At 40.6% G+C, this 23458-nt stretch overlaps 1 protein-coding gene across 3 annotated transcripts in view; it reads left to right on the top strand.

Annotated features, from left to right (window-relative positions):
• Positions 1-23458, top strand: part of LOC126175024 (Werner syndrome ATP-dependent helicase-like) — a 204002-nt gene that overhangs the window by 161180 nt on the left and 19364 nt on the right. For all 3 annotated transcript variants that reach the window (XM_049921523.1, XM_049921525.1, XM_049921524.1), the window contains 4 exons: positions 3471-3560; positions 9836-9932; positions 17385-17526; positions 19187-19385. In XM_049921523.1, coding sequence (XP_049777480.1) covers positions 3471-3560; positions 9836-9932; positions 17385-17526; positions 19187-19385 — 528 coding nt within the window. The remainder of the gene's footprint in view (positions 1-3470; positions 3561-9835; positions 9933-17384; positions 17527-19186; positions 19386-23458) is intronic.

Here is a 23458-nt window from a genome sequence, read left to right as displayed (position 1 = left end):
GACAACCTCACTGCCCTCCAAGCATTGGGAATGATTCGTACTGCTAGGCTAACCCTGAATAACCTGCTTAGGACTCTTATGAGATACTCTCCTGCCTGTTGCAGGAGAGCTGGAAAGATTCCACCTGGGCCTGGTGACTTGAATGGTTGGAATGTTCCCACTGCCCATAGGATTTTATTGAAGTCCACACACTCCTTGGCCAATTCCTAGTCCTCTCTTCGAGTACCGGAAAACCATTGTCCCTCTGGAATCACATTCTGGTCTGTGTTGTCTGGCAGAGCATATTGAGGAAAGTCTCATCTGCTGTCTTTGTATATTCTCCATCCTCCTTCATCACTGTACCTCCTGGATTGGTTGGTACTCTAAAGAGGATTCTGTGAAGTCTGGCTTGAGCAGCCATGCTCTCCACTTCCTCACAGAACACCTTATAGAATGCCTCCTTTGATTGTCTGATTGCGAGGTTGTAGTTGACAAGGGCCTCACAATATTTTGTCCTTTATGCCTCACACAGTTAAACAGTCTACATACCTGTTTTCTTTGTGTTTCCAAGTTGTTATTCCACCAAGGCACACTCCTGTTTGTGCACTTATTGGCGATTGTGCAGTTACCTAGTTACCTGGTGTGAGGTCACTATGGCAGAGGTAACAGCCTCTGCTACTTCCTCAAACTCTAGTGGATTCCTTATCGAGGTTTTAATTTCCAATAATCCTAAGTCAAGGTCCCTCCTATATGTCACCCAGTCTGTTTTCCTGGGATTCCTATAGGTCATGGGCTGTCTGATTCCCATTTCAACCTTGAATTTAATGTTCATGTGGTCCGATGAGGATGGCTCTAAAGCCAAAAGCCATTGTTTGACATAGCTGCCCTTCATCATGGAACCAAAGGTTATGTCAGTTATATCTTCCCTTCTGCTATTCCTGAATGTAGGTTCATTGCCCCTATTCAGGACCTCCAAGTTGTTAGCTAAAAGAAATTCAAGAAGGTACTCAACTCTACTGTTGGTATCCTAGCTGCCACACACTAGGCTGTGGGCATTCGCATCACATCCCACCAACAGATGGTGACCTTGCCAATGGCAAGCTTTTACCAGTCTCCTCACCTCCAAAGGAGGAGGAGAGCTATCTTTGTAAGGAAGGTATGCTGAGGCCAAAACAATTGCCCTCGTGATACCTTCCTCGCATTGCTGCATTCTAATGGTCACTAAGACCCTGGAGCAGAAATCCATCATTGGCATGAAAGAAATTCCATTTCTTACGTAGATGCATATTCTGGAGTTTCTTAGATTTCTAGCGTAAATCAGCTTACCTCCAGTGCCACCGAGGCCCGATACACCCCCTTTATGTAAGAAGGGTTCTTGTATCAGGGCCACGTCCACTTCCTGCCTCCCCAGGCAGCAACTCAGAGCAGCAGAGGCCCTTTTACTGTGCTGCAGATTAATCTGCAGCTCCTCCAGTCTCCGTCTTGCTGCCATAATTGCCTTTGTGGTCTTTGATAACCCTGACGGTGACCTGCAAAAACCCTAAAGTCAATTTCACGTCTTGCTCTCGCATCACCTTCAGGAACTTCTCTCCGACCTCAACCACCAGGCTTTGTCCCTCTGGTACAACCTTCTGGTTGATCACTCTCCAGTCTTCTGTTGAGACTGTGGGTTCTGGACCCCTATTTTCTCGAACAGAGTCTTAGGAGAGACATCCTTAAGGATCTTTGGTACCCAAATTGATACCTTTGCGGTGCGGTCTTAAGGAGCTCTGCTGCCATCTTGACCAGCAGCTATGCATCTTCCCACTGGGATATCATGGGCACCTTGTCCTTAAACCATTCCACCATGTGCACTCCCTCCTCACAGACAAAAATGAGGGCACCACGATCTAGATAAACCCTCCCTGAAGTTGGGTCCTGGACTAGCGTGCCCCCCCCCCCCCCCCCCCCCACCCACCCAATCTTTTAAGAGAGGACCATCTGTACAAGTTCCTCCTGCTGCAAGGTGATGGCTACCAGTGGATAGCCTTCCTGGATAACTGCCATCTTGAAAACCGAGACTGCAATACTATCGGTCTGTTTCCTTATTTCTTGCCCCCCCCCCCCTTTTTTTCCCCCCCCCCCCCCCCCCCCCCCCTGGGCTCGCTTATCCAGGGAGGAGGGAGTCTTAGATTCCTCCCTTTTCCTCTTGCTGCCTGTCTTCAACATTGTGGGGGTCTGCGAATCCCCTTCAACCTGAGACAGTTTTTTCTTAGAATCTGGAAACATCCCCCAGGCTGTGGCTAAGCCATGTCTCCGCAATATCCTTTCTTTCAGGAGTGCTAGTTCTGCAAGGTTCGCAGGAGAGCTTCTGTAAAGTTTGGAAGGTAGGAGACGAGGTACTGGCAGAAGTAAAGCTGTGAGTACCGGGAGTGAGTCGTGCTTCGGTAGCTCAGTGGTAGAGCACTTGCCCGCGAAAGGCAAAGGTCCCGAGTTCGAGTCTCGGTCGGGCACACAGTTTTAATCTGCCAGGAAGTTTCAGTTTTTTCTTAGGTTCAAGCCCCTTTAATTCCCTCCACTTGTCTTTAGGAAGCCATTCTTTCCCTTCCATTTTTCTCTGTTCCCTGAGTAGTTTCCTCCTCTGGACGCCAGACAAGGCTTTAATCTTGATCTGGTCCAACTTCTTAGTTACATTTCCCACTTCTGGCTCAGGTCTAGACCCTGATTCAGTAGTGGGAATGCCTTACATCGGTCCTGACCCCGATGTTTGGGTGTCTGAGGTCTCAGTTTGCCCCTCAGTTTGTTTTAATTTATTTTCTTTAGTCATGTCCATATTGGTCCCACGAGATTTGGGGATCTACATGGTCCACACCACAAATACCCCACGCGATGTAAGGCTATTTACTCAGTGAGGTCGCCCAGTATCCCTGAGACTCCATTTGCGACACATCTTCTCATGTGCCACGTACCCCTCGGCATGGATCGCATCACACCTTGGGTTGGGAAAGGAAATTGGGTAAGGACTAGGAGTGGATAGGGAAGATGGGAAGTTGTGGGACACTCTTAGTCTGATCCATCGGCTGAAGCCTTTCCGGCAATAGGTCCTCTACCTTCGGCCTAGCCTTCAGCTTCACGCAGATACACAAGCCTCTCCACCTGCAAGGACAGTGCTTCGTCAAGGTAGTGTCTCCCGGAGAGGCCCAGTGGCTTAACGGTATGGTAAGTTGTTATCTTTACTCCTTCCATTGTTTGTATTCCCCACAGAACTTTACAGAATCATATTGCACAGTGTATCTGTTAACTGCATAATGAGATAGGGAAGGGGGGGAGGGGGGGGGGGCAAATAAGGACAGTGTTGTCTGTCATGTGTGACTATATTTCAGTGGCTGCACGTATCCGCTCTTCTGGACACAAAGAGTCTGATGAATGCTTAGTTTACTGATGTATTGTAATACAAAATTTCATGCAGAAATTGATTTGTGTGGCTCAGTGAGCATGTTTTTTCCCCCCAGGTTTGCTGCGGCTCCTGATGCTACAACATTACGATTAACAGCTTCCCAAGAAATTCTTGCGTTAATGAAGAAGAAACCACAGATAGTTCTGTAAGTTGAATTTAATCATTTCCATCATGATTGTAACATAGTAATTAGTGTTTACATGTGAAGCCATACTGCCAGTATATTTAATTCTGAAGTATTGAAATAATTTTTGCGTCTTTGTTCTGATGCCCAAATCAGCATTTGTAAATTGTCTTTGTGTATTAATGCACTTCAGTTATGGACTTTTCCTCTAAGATGCAGCGATAAGTAGTTAATTTTATCAATTTTCTATGCCTGTTAATTGTAATCTGCCAAATCAATGCATAACAAAAAGCAAATAGAGCAAAAATTTTCAAATTAAAATTTCTTAAGAAAACTACTGACGAAATAAATATAATTTAAAAAAGGAGTTACAGTATCATGAATGACATTTAGGTACTGTTAAACAGTAATCATCAGACTTGGAAGTCTGTTAAGCCTTGCACCAGGTGACCAGTCTACCTGTCAAGTGGCCCTCGCCACACGCACATTTCATTTCACTAAAGTGATACTGTTGTTATGGTCTTCAGTCCGAAAACATCTGCTTACCATACTCATCTCTTGGACCCCAGCTATGATTTTTGCCCCCTCCCCCACAACTTCCATCCAATGCTAAATTACAACAGCAGCATCTCAGAATGAGTCTTATCAACCTATCCCTTCTTTTCATCAAGTTGTGCTACAAATTTCTTATCTCATCACCTCATTAGTTATGTGATCTACCGTACTAATTTTCAGCATTTTTCTGAAACACCCCAATTAAAAAGCTTCTATTCACTGTTTGTCTAAACTGTTTATCATCCATGTCTAACTTCCATACGTCTGGCTACACTCCAGACAAATATCTTCAATCCCACATTTTATATCTTCCCTACTTCAGCTCTCATCAGATATTTTGCTGCCCAAATAACAGGACTCTTCCACTATGTTTAGTGTCATGTTTTCTAATCTAATTCACTCAGAATCACCTGATTTAATTTGGCTACATCCTACACACATCAAAAAAAGTTTTGCATCACCCTAGTTCCCAGAACTCCTGAAGATAGATGTTGACTGTTCAGAGATGTCATCAAATCCACCCAAAGATATAAACAACCATGCATGAGCAGCACTTATTAGATGAAGGGGTCCGACAGCCAATCAGTTCCAGTCATTCCACCAGGAAGGAGGTACATGGCTCGTGTTGTCTGTAGTTCAACCATGCCTAGACAGTCAATAACGCGGTTCGCTCGCATCCCTGTTGTTACTTTGTGCCAGGAAGAGCTCTCAGCAAGGGAAGTGTCCAGACGTCTCAGAGTGAACCAAAGTGATGTTGTTCGGACATGGAGGAGATACAAAGAGACAGGATCTGTCAATGAAATGCCTCATTCAGGCCACCCAAGGTCTACCACTGCAGCAATGCCACCATGTTGAATAATGCTTTCCGTGCAGCCACAGGACGTAGTGTTAAGACTCAAACTGCGTGCAATAGGCTGCATGACGTACAACTTCACTCCTGATGTCCAAGGTGAGGTCCATCTTTGCAATCACGACACCATGCAGCATGGTACAGATGGGCCCAACAACATGCTGAATGGACCGCTCAGGATTGGCATCACATTCTCTTCACCGATGAGTGTCGCATATGCCTTCAACCAGACAACCATCGGAGACGTGTTTGGAGGAGCCCGGTCAGGCTGCATGCCTTAGGCAGCAAGGTGGAGGTTCCCTGCTGTTTTGGGGTGGCATTATGTGGAGCTGACATATGCCGCTGGTGTTTATGGAAGGTGCCGTAACTGCTGTACGATACACGAATGCCATCCTCAGACAAATAGTGCAACCATATCGACAGTATATTGACGAGGCATTCATCTTCATGGATGACAATTCATGCACCCATCGTGCATATCTTGTGAATTACTTCCTTCAGGATGATGACTTCTGTGAAGTTTGGAAGGTAGGAGACGAGGTACTGGTGGAAGTAAAGCGTCAGGATGGGGCGGGAGTCGTACTTTGGTAGCTCAGATGGTAGAGCACTTGTCCACAAAAGTCGAAGGTCCTGAGTTTGAGTCTCAGTCAGGCACACAGTTTTAATCTGCCAGGAAGTTTCATATCAGTGCACACTCCGCTGCAGAGTGAAAATCTCATTCTGGAAACATTCCCCAGGCTGTGGCTAAGCCATGTCTCCGCAGTATCCTTTCTTCCAGGAGTGCTAGTTTTGCAAGGTTCGCAGGAGAGCTTCTGTGAAGTTTGGAAGGTAGGAGACAAGGTACTGGTGGAAGTAAAGCTCTGAGGACAGGGCGTGAGTCGTGCTTGGGTAGCTCAGATGGTAGAACACTTGCCCATGAAAGGCAAAGGTCCCAAGTTCGAGTGTCGGTCTGGCACACAGTTTTAATCTGCCAGGAAGTTTCATATCAGTGCACACTCTGCTGTAGAGTGAAAATCTCATTCTGAAATCTACTACTACTACTAATTCCATCTCTGGATTATTCTTTGGCTTCCTTTTCTTCTTGCTTGATGTACAGATTGAATACCATCAATGGTAAGCTACAACCTTGTCTTACTCCTTTCACAACCGCTGCTTTCCTTTCATGCCCTTGACTCTTATAACTCCTGTCTGTTTCTGAACAAGCTGTATATAACATTTCACTCTCTGTATTTTGCTCCTGCTATCTTCAGAATTTCAAAGATTGTGTTCCTGTTGATATTGTCAAAAATTTTCTCTCTGTCCAGAAAAGTTATAAACATAGGTTTGCCTTTCCTTAACCTATCGTTTAAGAGAACTCATATGGTCATTTTTGCCTTGTGTTCCTACATTTCTCCAGAATCCAAACTGATCATCCCCAAGATCAGCTTCTACCAGTTTTTCCATTCCTCTGTAAATAGTTTGTCAGTATTTTTCAACCATGAGTTATTAAACTGATAATTTGGTAATATTCACACCTACAGACACCCTTTTTTTTTTTTGAGTTATTGCATTCTTCCCGGAGTGTGAATGTATTTCACTTATCTCGTACATTTTGCAAACCAGGTGGAATAGGAATAGTTTTGTAATGGCTATTAGTAGTTCTGATGAAATGTCGTCTACTCGAGGGGCCTTGCTTTGGCTTAGGTCTTTCAGTGCTCTGTCAAATTCTCCTCCCAGTATTCATATCTTCCATCTCATTTTCATCTACATCATCTTCCCTTTCTATAATATTGTCTTAAAGTTCATCTACCCTGTATAGAACCTCTTTATACTCCTTCCTCTCAGCTTTCCCTTCTTTGCTTAGTACTGTTTTCCATATGAGCTCTTGATATTCGTACAGCTGCTTCTCTTTTCTCCAAAGGCCTCTTTAATTTTCCAGTAGGCAGTATCTGTTCTCTTAGTGAAACATACTTCACAATCCTTAAATTTGCCTTCTAACCATTCCTCCTTAGTCATTTTGCACTTATACATCTACATTCACACATACATACATGCATACCATACATTTACTGCAAGCCACGTACAATGTGTGGTGTCAGGTACCTGTACCACTAATTGTCACTTCCTTTCCTGTTCCATTTGCAAGTAGAGTGAGGAAAAAACAAGTCTGTATGCCTCTGTAAGAGCTCTAATTTCTCTAATCTTATCTTCGTGGCCCCTTTCACAAAATGTATGTTGGCGTCATTAAAATCATTCTGCAGTCAGCTTCAGATGCCGGTTTGCTCAAAAGAGTTCCTCAGAAAGACCCTTGCCTTCCTTCCAGGGAGTCCCATTTAGGTTCCCAAGCCATCTCTGTAATACTTGCGTATTGTTTGAACCTATCAATAACAAATCTAGTAGCCTACCTCTGACTTCCACTCAGTCTCATTTTTTAGACATTTGTATTCCCTTTTGCCTGCTTCATTTGCTGCATTTTTATAGTTTCTCATTTCAGCATTTAAATTCATTATCTCCTGTGATATCCAAGGATTTCTACTTGGCCTTTTCTTTTTACCTGTTTGATCCTCTGCAGCCTTCGCTATTTCATCTTTCAAGGCTACCCATTCATCTTCCACTTCCTTTCCCCTGTTCTAGTCAATTGTTGCCTAATGCACCCACTGAAACTCTGAACAACTCTGGTTCTTTCAGCTTATCCAGGTTGCATCTCCTTAATTTTGTACCTTTTTGCAGTTTCTTCAGTTTTAATCTACAGTTCATAACCAATAAATTGTGGTCAGAGTCCACATTGGCCCCTGAAAATGTGTTTTATTTAAAAACTGGTTCTGAAATCTCTGTATTACCACTATATAATCAATTGGGAACCTTCCATTGTCTCCAGGTCTCTTCCACATGTTCTTCCATGTTTCTTAAACCATTTGTTAGTGTTGATTAAATTATGCTCTGTGCAAAATTCTAGCAAACAGCTTCCTTTTCAATTTCTTTCCCCCAGTCCATATTCACCTACTGCTTCCTTATCTCTTCCTTTTCCTACTATGGATTTCCAGTCCCTCATCACAATTAAATTTTTCTCTCTCTTAAGTATCTGAATAATTTCTTTTATCTCATAATACATTTCTTCAGTATCTGCTAGTTGGCATATAAACTTGTACTAGTGCGGGCTTGGTATGTATCTTGGCTATGATAATGTGTTCACTGTGCTGTCCATGGTAGCTTACCCACATTTCTAATTTCTTATTCATTATTAAACCTGATCCTTCATTACCACTCTTAAATTTTGTATTTACAACCTTTTATTGACCTGACCAGAAGTCCTGTTCCTTCTGTCATTGAACTTCACTAATTCCCGCTATATCCTTCTGTCACTGAACTTCACTAATTCCCGCTATATCAAACTTCAACGTATCCATTCCTTTTCTTAAATTTTCTAACCTACCTGCTCAATTATAGAATCTGCATTCACATTCCTACCCATAGAGTGCAGTTTTGTTTTTCTGATGGAAATGTCTTCCTGAGTAGTCCCCACCTGGAGATCTGAAAGGGGACTATTTTACCTCTGAAATATTTCACCCGAGAGGATTCCATCATCATTTAACCACACAGTAGAGTTGCATGCCCTTAGAAGAAATAATGGCTGTAGTTTTTCCCTTGCTTCTAACCATTTGCAGTATCAACACAAGCAATATCATGTTGATTAATACTGCAACCAAAAATCAATCATCCAGATGGTTGCCTCTGCTACTATTGAAAAGGCAATTGCCCCTCTTCAGGAACTACACATTTGTCTGGCCTCTCAACAGATACTCCTACGTTACGGTTGCACCTGCATGTCCTTGGTTTGGGGTGTGGGGCTTTGGTGTGAGTAATACTATGGAATATGTACATGTGTTGGGGGAGGGGAGTGGAGACTAGCAGCATTTAACTACTAACATTACAAAATGAAGTATTGCTCATTCATCATCACCTGTCTAACCAAGGTAGGACAGTGGTAAGACACTGAATGTTTATTTGAGAGGGTAGCTGTTCAAATACCTGTCTGTCGATTCACATTTAGGTTTTCAAGGATTTCTGTAAATGACTTGGGGTCGTTGCTGAGATGGTTTGATTAAAAAGATGCAGAAAACTTCCTTCCCTATCAATCCACAATCCTACATTGTGCCTCATCTCTAATGACCTCATTACCGACTGTCAGTTAGGTATTGTGCAACACAAATTTCAGGAGAGCTCGTATTAGTTAAATAAGTGAAAAAAAGTTTTCTAAAGCTGATAGATTGATTTTTAGATCAGCTGTTGGATTTGATGTTCTGTTTATTTACTCAGTAACTTACTTTCTTACATCATTCCTCCCCCTCCCCTTTCTTCTTGTCTTTTTTCTTCTATGTGAAAGTCCTCCTAATCATGGCTTGACATTAATTTCTTTTCTAGGTATGGTTGCTTTATCTAAAACTGTTCCCAAAGGAAAATTACGTTACCTGTTGCACCATTTTTTTTCTGTTCTCATGTACTATTTACTTTTTGATCTGTGATATTAGAATAGAATTTTTTTCATCAACTGTGCCGCCACACTGCAGCCATTTCTACCTGATTTTTTCCTCCTCAATCCTAAAGAAGAAAGTTTTTGACACAGAATTAAGATATTTACTTGTTACTGAGTCGGTTACATATAATACAGATTTTATTTGTCATACCAAATTTTTTGAGAGCTTAAATAATTCAGTATACTATAAACCACTGACAAGAACTTTTGTCCAGGCAAGTATTTGCAGGAAAGGCATAAATGATTTGAGCAACAACATAAATATATTATTGACATTTACAGATGTATTTGCAGAAGTGTGAACCACATATTGTATACGGTCACAAAACATGATATAAGCTTGTAATGCTCATTAGCATGATTCAATTATGTTCACAGGTCATCAGCTGGTTGGCATGATTCTGAAGACCAAACAGTTGAAGGAAGCAGCCAGTTGCCAAATGGTACTCAGAATGACTTGGAGCAAGAAACAATAGTAAGTGCTTGTTTATACTCTTTGTTACATTTCATTGGATGATATGTGAACTGTATTTGCGGGAACAGTGAAACAGGGAGACCTTGCAGGAAAGGGTGGATGAATGGATGGTAGTTAAATACCATTCCAAATGGAGATTGCGTGCCTTCAACCCTATTCAATTGTAAATATATACTCTTATTAGGAAAGTTCATAACAGCACACTCTCCACTGCAGTGTGAAACTTCATCATGAAAACATGGTTGTGTAAGCTATTAATGTAACAATATTCTGAAAAGGATAGTTGCTATCCTTTTCATAATATCATTATATTCCATCCTGGATTTTCTATTGTTTGATTAAGCTATTAGTGTAACATGTTACTCTGCGAGATACCTGGATCACTCTAGTGTCTGTTTCTAAATATTGCACAAATACTATTACAACTATACCAGTGACATATTGTGTACAGATACAAATTCTTGTGTTAATAATGTTGAAAAAATCTTTTGAAGATTCTATCCACATTCTTTGGTGGACACTTCGTGGGTAATTTAAGTACCGCTAGTATCATCTAACAGCTGTACTGTCATGGGTAACTAAGTACCACTAGTGTCATCTAATTGTTCTACTGTCATTGGTGATAAATATGGATGCAACCATAGATTAGTCAGAGTGTTGTGTGTGTCCTGTAAATCCTGATTTTATATGCAGTGGGATAGAAAAGGGAATACCATGTCAATGGTTATGTAGCATTTGCAGCAGAGACAGAAAAGTCGCTGTAGCAGAGGCTAGAATGTGTGCCCTTTGGGCTGAACTTAAGGCTGAAAATTTTAATGGAGGGAAAATAAACTGAAACATGTGAAAAGGTAACAGGAAACAGGAAAAGGCGGGGGTTGGCTTTCATAGCTCATTCAGTCTCAAATTGAATAATAAATATGAACTGTTAGCTGAGATAGGAGAGGAAGAGTCTCTTCAAGCTGCAGATGAAAACAGGGTTCAGCAGGAACAAGATTTCAGTTAGGTTGAAAATTAAATCAGACAGGAAAATAAAAATCTTACTGCTAAGTAGCTGTCATGCGAGGGCTGTAGGGCAACAGTTGAAGGAAAAGAAGGGGTCATGGTTCCAAGTCACAAGTATTGTGAAACTGAGTATGAACCTTTGCCAGTTCATAAAGGACTTTGAGACATTAACTAGGGATTTCAAAGAGAAGGATCAGGTACTAGTAGTTGGGGAAGCAGGTAACAATCTGGCCAGGAATGTGAGCTGCAGCTTCAGGAGTGACCTGGACATGACAGGAACAACAACCATGTTCACAAATGTATGTTTCTTTGGTGTCAACCTCAGACTTAGCTTTAAAAAATTGGGCAATGAGCTAACAGGAAACTGAGAGCTTGCAGGACTTCAGAGAGAGTTCACACTGTAGGTGACCAAGTTGATGCTATCAGGAGAAAAAAATGGAAAGGTGTGGCCTATAATACCTTAATAGGAATGGGAAGGTTTGTAAGCTGAGAAAATCGTACACTAAAAGGGATGAAAGTAACTGAAATTTCAAATTCTGGGAGAATAAATAAATTAGTATCACACACCAAAATATAATATGCTTGAAAAACAAACTTAATATTTTATTAACAACAGTATGGAAAGGACAGATGGCAACATGCAAAATAGTGGAAGTATTGAATCTCAAGACAGGCAAAATGAAAAAGACTTCTAAAATATTGAAACTTTCACAGTAGAACACACACACACACACTCGCCACTGTGTCAGGGCACTAGAGCCCAAGTGCAACTGCATCTGATGGGGGACCAATTGGATATGGAGGGGAGGGTAAAGAGAAGACATGAGACAGAGAGGGAAAAGTTGCTATTACTGCCTGGGAGAATATGCAGGTAAGGTTTCTAGGTGCAACATTGAGAGGTTGTGCTGGAGGCGAGGAAGAGAGAGTAAAGAGGAGATAAGTAGAGACAGGGAAAGGACTTGTAGATGTGGGACAGATGACGGGTGTTGTAGTACTGGAATGGGGGCAGGGAAGTGGATAGGTAGTTTCGAGAAAGGGAGTAGCAAAGTTTTAGGCCAGGTGGGTTGCAGGAACAAAGGATGTATTATTAGGAGAGTTCCCAGCTGCACAATTCAGAAAACCTGGTGTTGGTAGCGAGAATCCAGATGGCATGGGCTGTGGAGCAGTCATTAAAATGAAGCACATCATGTTGGGATGGCATGTTCAATAGCTGGGTGGTCCAGCTGTCTCTTTGGCACAGTTTTGCTGTGGCCATTTGTGCAAATAGACATCTTGTTATTTGTTGGTAGCAGCACCTTAGATCAGAACACAGCAAACTCCTGCACTGAGCAACCGTCACAGGTGAAAATTTAATTTCAAAATCTCAAAGCTCCCTAACTTCATGAAGATCAGAAACTAAAATTCATTAAATCATTGTGTAATCATTGAAAATTTGTGATAAAACTGTTCAGTAATATCTGGTTTAGTTTCTCATTAACACTACTCGTTCACAAGAAATTAATTTAAACAGCCTTTGGTTCACGGTAACACGTCACAACGCACTGAAAAGCATAATGTTTCAATTCACCATAGTGTTGTAGTCTCCGAACAGCTGTCACTTGTGAATGATGATGTAAAATACATCTCAACACAAAGCATGAAATTTAAACTCTTTCATACTTTGCACAGATATAAGCCTCATAAAAATCTCTTTGCAGCACTATTTACTGCCAATCTCAACATTGAGACTGCAACCACAGCTGACACAAAAAGCCATGCAACACTGGTGCTCCTCATGTTAAAAGTGGTGCTGACGTCATATTGCCTAAATTTTGTGCACATTCATGCTACAGAATGTCAGTTGACTTGCTGCTTGGTAATATTTGCACCAGTGGAGAGGACATAAATGCAATTATTTATATGATAAAATTGGTTAAATCACTTAGTTGTTTTTTTTTTTTTTTTTTAACAAACAGTTGCTTCATCATAACATAAGTGCCACCTAGCAGTTTATTCTACTTGTAGCATTCTTGATCTTTGAAGGCAGTTTGCACTTGCCTCTTGTTAAGCAATGTTGACTAGATACCATGTATCCATTTGGACAAGTTTCTATTCATTCATAATAATTACATGAAGTATTTGGTAACCTTAAAGCCATACCTTACTTTCCATATCAAGGTTCCACAGGACATGTGGCCTGTAATTGAAGAAGTGTTAAGATCTCTCCATTGGCAAAAGTTTCCAGACTAATCTCCCATTCAGATCTCTGGGAGGGTTCTGCCAAGGGGAAGTGACCATGAGAAAAAGATTGAATAATCAATGAAAGAACAATGAAGTCAAGGTGAGGAAATCAGAAGCTTGAACATGGAAGGAAAGCTAGAAAATCTGAAAGGGGAAGTGCTAAGACTCAGTCTCTAGATATAGTGGCAGTCAGTCAAGTGGAGTGGAAAGAAGACAAGGATTTCTGGTGAGAAAAGTATAGGGTAATATCAACAGCAGCAGAAAATGGTATAATAGGAATATGATTCATTGTGAATAGGAAGGTAGGACAAAGAGTGCGTTACTATGAACAGTTCAGTGATAGGGTTGTTCTCCGGAATAAACAGCAAACCAACACCAGCAGTGATAGTTTAAGTATACATGTCAGTGTCTCAAGCTGAGTGTACAGAACGGGTAATTCATTACATAAAGGGAGATGAAAATCTAATAGTGGTGGGGGACGGAATGCAGTTGCAGGGAAAGGCGTAGAAGAAGGGGTTATGGCAGAATTTGGGCTTGATACTAGAAATGAGAGAGGGGAAAGATAACTGAGTTTTGCGATAAATTTTAGAGAGTAATAGCAAATACTCTGTTCCTAAATCACAAGAGGAGATGGCATACTTGGAAAAGACTAGGATGTATGGGAAGATTTCAGGTAGGTTACATCATGGTCTTGCAAAGATTCCAAAATCAAATACTGGTTTGAAAGGTGTACCTTAGAGCAGATATACACTCAGATCACAAGTTACTGTAGTGAAATCCACGAACGATGGCGGTTGGTTCATGTCGAGGCATGGATCAGGATTGTGTTGATGATTCCAAGCAACAGTTGTGGTATGCACATGCACATGCATGTGTCTTCCACTTCAAGAAAGTGTATATCCTGCAAATTAAGTCTCTCACTTCCTTATGTGGGATGTATCACTTATCACCAACATGAGCGATGACAGCTCACAACAAATGGAGCAAAAATTCTCCAAACAAGTCATTGTGATAATATGTAATTCTCTCATTAGCTACGGCACTCAGAGCAGAGTGCTCAAAACACTACTGAACACTCATTGGCTTTTGGAGAATGTGTGACGTAGGTGTGCAAAAAAAGCCTAAACTCCACCACCTTTGTTCATGACTCCAACTGTAGTGGTGAAGTGCAGCCTGAATTTTATGAGATTAGTCAGGGAGAATGAATGCGCCAAGAAGTGAGATAAAAAAGTACTAAGGAACGAAGACATACACTAAAAGGTCTCTGAGGCTACTATGGATACTGCAAAAAGGAATAGTTCTGTAGGCAGTTCAACTGAAGAGAAATGGAAATCTCTAAAAAGGGCAGTTACAGAAGTTGTAAAGAAAAATGTAAGTACAAAGAAGGTAACTGTGAAGAAACTGCGGGTAACAGAAGAAATACTTCAATTGATCGATGAAAGGAGGTGGTACAAAAATGTTAAAGGAAATTCAGGAATACAGAAATACAAGTCACTGAGAAATGAAATAAATAGAAAGTGCAGGGAAGCAAAGACAAAATGGCTGCATGGAAAATGTGAAGAAATGGAAAAAGAAATTATTGTCGGAAGAACTGACTCGGCATATAGGGAAGTTAAAACAAATTTTGATGAAAATAAAAGCAGAGGTGGTAACATTAAGAGTGCAATGGGAATTCCAATGTTAAATGCAGAGGAGAGAGCAGATACATGGAAAGAGTACATTGAAGCCTCTGTGAGGGGAAAGATTTGTCTGATGGCATGATAGAAGAAGGAAAGAAGAGTCACTATAGAAAAGATAGGGGATCCTGTATTCGAATCAGAATTTAAAAGAGCTTTGGAAGATGTAAGTTCGAATAAGGCAGAAGGGATAAATAACATTGTATCAGAATTTCTATAATCATTGGGGAAAGTGGCTACAAAATGACTATTCACAGTGGTGTGTAGAATGTATGAGTGTGGCAATATACCCTCTGACTTTCCAAAAAACATCATCCACACAATTCTGAAGATTACAAGAGCAAACAAGTGCAAGAGTTATTGCACAATCATGCACTTGACAGTTCATGCACTTGACAGCTCATGCATCCATGTTGCTGACAAGAATAATACACAGGAGAATGGAAAAGAACATTCAAGATCTGTTAGGTGATAATCAGTTTGGCTTTAGGAAAGGTAAAGGTACAGGAGAGGCAATTCTGATGTTGTGGTTGATAATGGAAACAAGGATAGAGAAAAATCAAGACACGTTCATAGGATCTGTTGACCAGAAAATAGTGCTCTATGATGTCAAATGGTGCAAGATGTCCAAAGTCTTGAGAAAAATAGGAGTAAACTGTGGGGAAAGATAGGTAATATACAGTATGTACAAGAGCCAAGAGGGAACAATAAGAGTGTAAAATCCAGAACAAAGTGCTCGGATTAAAAAGGGTGTAGGACAGGAATGTAGTCTTTCACCCCTATTGTTCAATCTATACATCAAAGAAGCAATGCTGGAAATAAAAGAGAGGTTCAAGAGTGATTTGTTGATTACATAGCTATCCTCAGTGAAAGTGAAGAAGAATTACAGGATCTGCTGAATGGAATGAACAGTATAATGAGTACAGTATATGGATTCAGAGTAAATTGAAGTGGCTGCAAGTGCTACTATGAAGTGAAGAGGTTGGCACAGGAGAGGAGTTAGTGGTGGGCCACATCACATCAAGTCGTCAGCAAACTGATGACTCAAAAAAATTGTGAAAAGTAACATGTTTTGAACTTATGTTGATAACAGTTTTGTCACTGTAATTTTCATAGCCTTTGATAATGAAGTAAATTAAAAAGCTTAAGGCATTTTGAAATAATAAAATTGTGGTTAAGACCTCCCAAAGTGTTTAAGTGCACTCAGTGGCCACATTGTCTCACAGCACTTGTGAGAAAATTGTAGCTAGTTTCTGTGAGGTATATCATAATGCTGGAACACTCCACTGCAGAGTAAAAATTCATTCTGGGAACAATCCCCTAGGCTGTGGCTAAACCTTTTCTCCACAGTATAATTTCATCCAGGATTGCTAGTTCCACAAAGTATGTGGGGGAACGTGTGAAATCTAAAGAGCAGCAGAAGAGGTATTGGCAGACATTAAGGTGTGAGGGTGGGCTGTGAGTCATGCTTCAATAGCTCGGTCAGTAGAGCACCTGCCTGCTAATGGCAGTGGTTTCCGGTTCAATTCTTGGTCCGACACGCAGTTTTAATATACAAAGAAGTTTCAAATCAGCACACACACACACTGCAGCACAGTGAAAATTCATTGTGGGTAATTTTCCCTTTTTAATTAAATCTGATTGCTGGAAATGCTTTATTGCTGCCATTTGACCATCATGGTCAGCAAAACTGTTTACAACAGGGCTCACTTCTGTTTGATGGAAGACAAATGGAGTTAGAAATAATCAAGTGCTATTGTGCTTTGTGCTTCTACTCTTGTTCGGAATGTTGCTGTGGGTATCAAATCAAAGCTGGACATCAGTTACTTTTGGTCAGCAATACATTACGTTTATGTTTCAAAGTCTATTACAGAATTACTGCATTCAATGAACTGCCGCTTTAGTATTGCTTGAGATCAGTGACCTGCACATAAAGCCACTCCCTCTTTCCTTATTAGTACTCCTTTAGTAATGTGACACTAACTTGTAGCAGATGAGATGCTTACAGCCATCTTACTTTTTATATGATTTGCACTATTTACTCAAATTTTATTCTCAAAGTGGCTCTTCAGTTATCTGTTGGCATATGATGTTTTGCTTTTAAATACAATTTCATTGTGTTTCAAGGCTATTCTGTTGAAAAAAAAGTTTGATTGCTCATCCAGGCAAGAGTGATTATTGGTGTAAATATGGGAAGTGGAAATTATGTTATTTATCTATATTTTTATGTTAATCTTGATTGCGTGAACAACTGTAGTTATTAATTTTTTTAAATATTTTCATTTGTTTGTGTTAATTTTTTAAATTTAATTTATTTCATTTTTGTATGTCACTTTAATATCTTTTATATGCATTTGTTGTAATGAATATATAGTGACAGTTGAAACCTTTCCCAGAATGGGACTCAAACCCCATTTTTCTGCTTATTTTGAGCAGCTGTCTTAACCTTTAAGCTATTTGATCATGCATTCAATCCGGTCACTGATATTCCCACCTATATCATTGCACCTTCATTGAATTCATTTCATCATAGTAACTATTGTATTTTGAACAGGGTCTTTTGCATCGTGAGCTGCTATCACTACGAAATTATCTGGCTTATGAAAATGGTTGTGCACCATACATGATTGCAAGTAACCTGATGCTGCTCAATGTTGCCAGAGTCCGACCTAGCTCTACAGCTCAGTTATCACGGGGTAAGCAATCAAAAAGTATGAGTTGTTTTATTGTGTTGGCACAGAAAAGAGTGCATGACTCTGTGTCTTGCTTTAAGGTGTGTGTGTGTGTGTGTGTGTGTGTGTGTGTGTGTGTGTGTGTGTGTACAAAAATTGTATCTCATTTGGTGCATGTTGCTTTTGTGGTGCACACTGTAAATATGGGGGTCATCCACAAAGTAAGTTCCATTTCTTTTTCTATCTGTGGCAGCGCTACAATCGCAGTTCTGGGCATGTGCAGCAGTTACTCTGACTCAAGGAGAAGACATGTTTGCCATTTTCAGATCGCTGCTGCCAACGTGTGCTTTGTAGTGCTTCTTTATGATGTCAGCCATAACTGAAAATGCCGCCGTGTGTGAAATCAGATCTGTGATTCGTTTTCTGAATGCAAAGAAACTTAAACCAAAGGAAATTCATTGGCAAATCTGCGAGTTTTACAGACAAAATGCTATGAGTGATTCAATGGTTAGAAGACAGGTCAGACTGTTCAGTGAAAGACATGATAAAGTGCACGGTGAAGAATGAAGTGGACACCTGTCTGTGGTTACTGATGAACTGGTTCACACAATTGAAGAGAAGATTAAGCACAACCATAAGTTTACACCTAGTGCCCTTGATATGGAAGTTCCGCAGATCTCACGATCACTAATTCATGAAATTATCACTGAAAAACTCAAATTTCGAAAACTTTGCTCAAGTTGGGTACCCAAAATTCTTACTGAACAACATTAAAAACAGTGGATGGGCAATGCACTTCAGTTTTTGACATGCTACAATGAAGAAGGTGATGGTTTCCTTTCTCGGATAGTCACGAGGGATGAAACTGCAATCAGTGGAATGTAGGCACACTTCATCCCCAATGAAGGTTAAGCCTCAGCAAATCTTGACACCTTGAAAAGTCATGTGCACCTGTTTTTGGGACAAAAAAGGTATTTTGCTGATTGATTTCTTACCACATGGCCAAACAATCAATGCACATGGTTACTGCAAGCCCATTAAGAAATTGCGCCACGCAGCACAGAACAAGCACTGAGGATTACAATCAAAAGGTTTTGTTTTTCTCCATGATAATGCCCAACCTCACAGAGCAAATGTGATCAAACAACTCTTATTTGAAATTCACTGGGACACGTTTAATCATCCTCCGTACAGCCCGGACCTCGCTCCTAACAATTTTCATCTTTTCTTAGACCTAAAATCAGACCTTGGTGGTCGACACTTCAACGATGGTTATGAGCTGAAAGAACATGTTACCACATGGTTGAATACACAGGCAGCAATCGTCTATGAAGAAGGCATACAAAAACTTGTGCCACACCATGACAAGTGTCTACAAAATTTCGGAAGCTATGTAGAAAAGTAGTTTAACAGTTGTAGATTTTTGTACAATAAATATTTTTCTGTATCCGTACACATTTGTTTTATATAACCAAATGGAACTTACTTTGTGGACATACCTCGTATTTAAATCTCTCAGTGAAATTATGCAAAATAGTAAAATTATCCAGGCATCTAAATAACTAGCCACAGAAATTATTTGACTTTCCATGAATGAATGAATGAATGAGTGAATTTTAGTTGTTTTTCTGTTAGGAATCTGTGAGAAGACATTTTTTTTGTAATTACAGACTTTCCTTTTCAGTGGAAGGTTTCACAGGAGCTAAAGTAGAGAAATTCGGTCCAGCTATTGTTCTGAAGGTAACAAAATTTTGCCAACAGCATGGTGTCCCTCAAGATATTGTGACAACTCAAGATCTTATTGAAAAAATTTCACAGACTGCAAATGTAACATACAGTCTGTTTCGTCAGGGAAAAAGTCCTGATCGTATAGCATCAGAGAGGTTTGTGTTGCAGCTTATTTGTTAATAAAATCAATACTTTCAGGTAATTTAGTATTTCACTGATGTGATGTTATCAGGAGAAATCTTTTCATGTACAGTTACTGCCATTGTCATTACACATTGTCTCAATAAAATCGTAGCACTATACTTAGAAGTAACAAAAGTGATGACTGGAGGGGCGTGGTGGTGTTGGTGGTTGTAGTAGTAATAGTAGTAGTAGTAGTAGTAGTAGTAGTAGTAGTTTTATTCATCTGCAGACACTTTTAAAGGGTACTGGATATTTCATAGTATTACTGTTTGATAAAAAGCAAACAAAAGAAATCTTAATTGACATATATGGGCATTTGCGTACTTACAAATCTGCTTTAACAAGACTGGCACAGGTAGTTGGCCATGGCAATATAGCAGGAACCATTCTGGTTCCAAGTAAGAATGACCAGATGGAATTCAAGTCTCCATACTGTTGAATACAAGGCAAGTCCATTTAAATAGCACAACCTCATTTAGTGTATCTCTAGTGTGCTGTACTGTTTTGCAAATAAGTTATTTACTAACGTGAAAAGATAGTGCTACACTGTTCATTTGGCATGGCCGCTCACTATACACACATTACTTTATAACGCACCATTGTGCACACTATCAGGTAGCATCAGACCAGTGCAGAAGTAGTCATTTCCACCCCCTTCTTTTGGCATGCTCCCCTATTGTCGTGCACTTGCTATAGCTCTCTGTTGGCAAAAATATGAAGTCTTCATGTAAATAGTACATTTGCTTCAGCAGCCACCCACCAGTTTTTGATCCAACAATACTTTAGCAGCTATAATGTATTGTTAAACATCGGCAAGCCATATTGTCGGTATCTGTGCAAGTCAATCTCTGTGTCACTATGTAAAGTGTGTCAGCAGTGGTTGTATGCTTGGTAACATTTTGTTATGATGCAGAGTGAATGGTGGCTAAAATGCCACTAAGATAACAGTGTGCACTTACTATCATGTGTTGAGGGAAAAGCTTGTAATTGGTGGCTATGAAAGAAGGGAACTCAAGGGGTGATGGAACTGATCAACTTGTGGTTATCAGTTTGCCGGTTCTGCAGTGTAGGAGACTTTGCTTGCATTCTCAATTTACTCCTCTTGTTGAAATGATGATGATGGCTGACCTGTCAAATGTCCAGACAGTTTGTGACATCATTGCATATTTCTCAATGTTTCTCATTCAGCGTTAGTTTAGGCCCTGTTGGAAATGCTGTTACACATACTCATTTAAATCTGTGCTATTACAATATCATATTAAGTTGTCTTCTTCAAAACTGGCTCCACAGCCATCAAATACTGATTAAATAATTTAGGTGTTAAGGAGACCACTTACCAAATAGCAGAACGGCCAAGTCATCGAGAGGCACACACCAAAGAGAATGAAAACTTTGCTAGCTTTTGGAAGAGCGCGTGCCTCCCCCGCCCCCCCCCCCCCCCCACACACACACACACACACACACACACACACACACACAGACAGACACTGCTTATTGTAATGCAAACAAAATCATTTAAGCAAACATTCTTCTTCCGGCACTCCACATGCAAACCTAACAGGAAAAAAACCAGATATGCGGTACCCTCTGTCGTGTCCTTCAAAATGGTTTCTAGATGTATTTGTAGACAAAAGATATCACAGCTCGGCAGATGGTGTTAGTGGTACCTGGCGGACACAGCAAGATGGAGAAGTTGAGAAAACATGTGGAAAATGGTAGAAAGACATTTCATTATGAATGTTGTTGTTGTTGTGGTCTTCAGTCCTGAGACTGGTTTGATGCAGCTCTGCATGGTACTCTATCCTGTGCAAGCTTCTTCATCTTCCAGTACCTGCTGCAACCTACATCCTTCTGAATCTGCTTAGTGTATTCATCTCTTGGTCTCCCTCTACGATTTTTACCCTCCACGCTGCCCTCCAATGCTAAATTTGTGATCCCTTGATGCCTCAAAACATGTCCTACCAACCGATCCCTTCTTCTAGTCAAGTTGTGCCACAAACTTCTCTTCTCCCCAATCCTATTCAATACCTCCTCATTAGTTATGTGATCTACCCACCTTATCTTCAGCATTCTTCTGTAGCACCACATTTCGAAAGCTTCTATTCTCTTCTTGTCCATACTAGTTATCGTCCATGTTTCACTTCCATACGTGGCTACACTCCATACAAATACTTTCAGAAACGACTTCCTGACACTTAAATCTATACTCGATGTTAACAAATTTCTCTTCTTCAGAAACGATTTCCTTGCCATTGCCAGTCTACATTTTATAGCCTCTCTACTTCGACCATCATCAGTTATTTTGCTCCCCAAATAGCAAAACTCCTTTACTACTTTAAGTGTCTCATTTCCTAATCTAATTCCCTCAGCATCACCCGACTTAATTCGACTACATTCCATTATCCTCGTTTTGCTTTTGTTGATGTTCATCTTATATCCTCCTTTCAAGACGCTATCCATTCCATTCAACTGTTCTTCCAATTCCTTTGCTGTCTCTGACAGAATTACAATGTCATCGGCGAACCTCAAAGTTTTTATTTCTTCTCCATGGATTTTAATTCCTACTCCGAATTTTTCTTTTGTTTCTTTTAGTGCTTGCTCAATATACAGATTGAATAACATCGGGGATAGGCTACAACCCTGTCTCACTCCTTTCCCAACCACTGCTTCCCTTTCATGCCCCTCGACTCTTATAACTGCCATCTGGTGTCCGTACAAATTGTAAATAGCCTTTCGCTCCCTGTATTTTACCCTTGCCACCTTTAGAATGTGGAAGAGAGTATTCCAGTCAACATTGTCAAAAGCTTTCTCTAAGTCTACAAATGCTAGAAATGTAGGTTTGCCTTTTCTTAATCTTTCTTCTAAGATAAGTCGTAAGGTTAGTATTGCCTCACGTGTTCCAACATTTCTACAGAATCCAAACTGATCTTCCCCGAGGTCCGCTTCTACCAGTTTTTCCATTCGTCTGTAAAGAATTCGTGTCAGTACTTTGCAGCTGTGGCTTATTAAACTGATTGTTCGGTAATTTTCACATCTGTCAACACCTGCTTTCTTTGGGATTGGAATTATTATATTCTTCTTGAAGTCTGAGGGTATTTCACCTGTCTCATACATCTTGCTCACCAGATGGTAGAGTTTTGTCAGGACTGGCTCTCCCCAGGCCGTCAGTAGTTCTAATGGAATGTTGTCTACTCCTGGGGCCTTGTTTCGACTCAGGTCTTTCAGTGCTCTGTCAAACTCTTCACGCAGTATCGTATCTCCCATTTCATCTTCATCTACATCCTCTTACATTTCCATAATTTCATTATGAATACACTCTATGAATTAGTCTCAGAAGTTTTGTGGAGGAGAATTAAATTTCAGTGTCCTGTCAGTGATGAGGCCTATAGAGACAGAGCACATGCTCAGATTGTATATGAGGCACACACCAAAGAGTCTACCAAAATAAATGGCCACTGCCAAACTGGGCCCAAGAACAAAAGTTGACCACCTGTCAGCACAATATGCTGCTGATCACATGTTCAAGCTCAATGGCTGCTTCACACGCTGAACTACAGGTGAGAGTTAGTCTTGCAACACATCCTTTTCTCCTGTAATTCTTCTGACCTCAATCTCTGCTAACCCATTGCCCCCACACCCACCAGCCAACCATTTCCTCTTCTTCCTGATGCACTGCATCTCACCAGCTCTGATACGTAAGTGTGACATGCTTAGCTTGTCACCTGCCACTTCTCCTTCCCTCATTGTTAGCCTGCATACCATCTGCTTCCCACCGAGCCTTTTGCTATGTGTCACAAACCTCTTCTTCTGCTTCCTGCCTCTTTCTCCCTCAACCCAACCCATCTGATACAACCCTCATCCCAGTCCACCTGCTGAACTGTATGTTCAGACACCAAAATGTAGTTACACATGTGTCTGTGAGTACACCATCTCATCAAAAAAAAATTATTCTGAAAGCTAGCAAAGTTTTCATTCTCTTTTGTGTGTGCCTCTCGACAACTTAATGTTTCTGTTATTTGGTGAGTGGTTGCCTTTACTCCTATAT

Source organism: Schistocerca cancellata, chromosome 3 (assembly GCF_023864275.1).
Source record: "Schistocerca cancellata isolate TAMUIC-IGC-003103 chromosome 3, iqSchCanc2.1, whole genome shotgun sequence".
Lineage (NCBI taxonomy): Eukaryota > Metazoa > Arthropoda > Insecta > Orthoptera > Acrididae > Schistocerca > Schistocerca cancellata.
The sequence above is the reverse complement of the archived record's forward strand: the minus strand, read 5'-3'. Positions and strand labels throughout refer to the sequence as shown.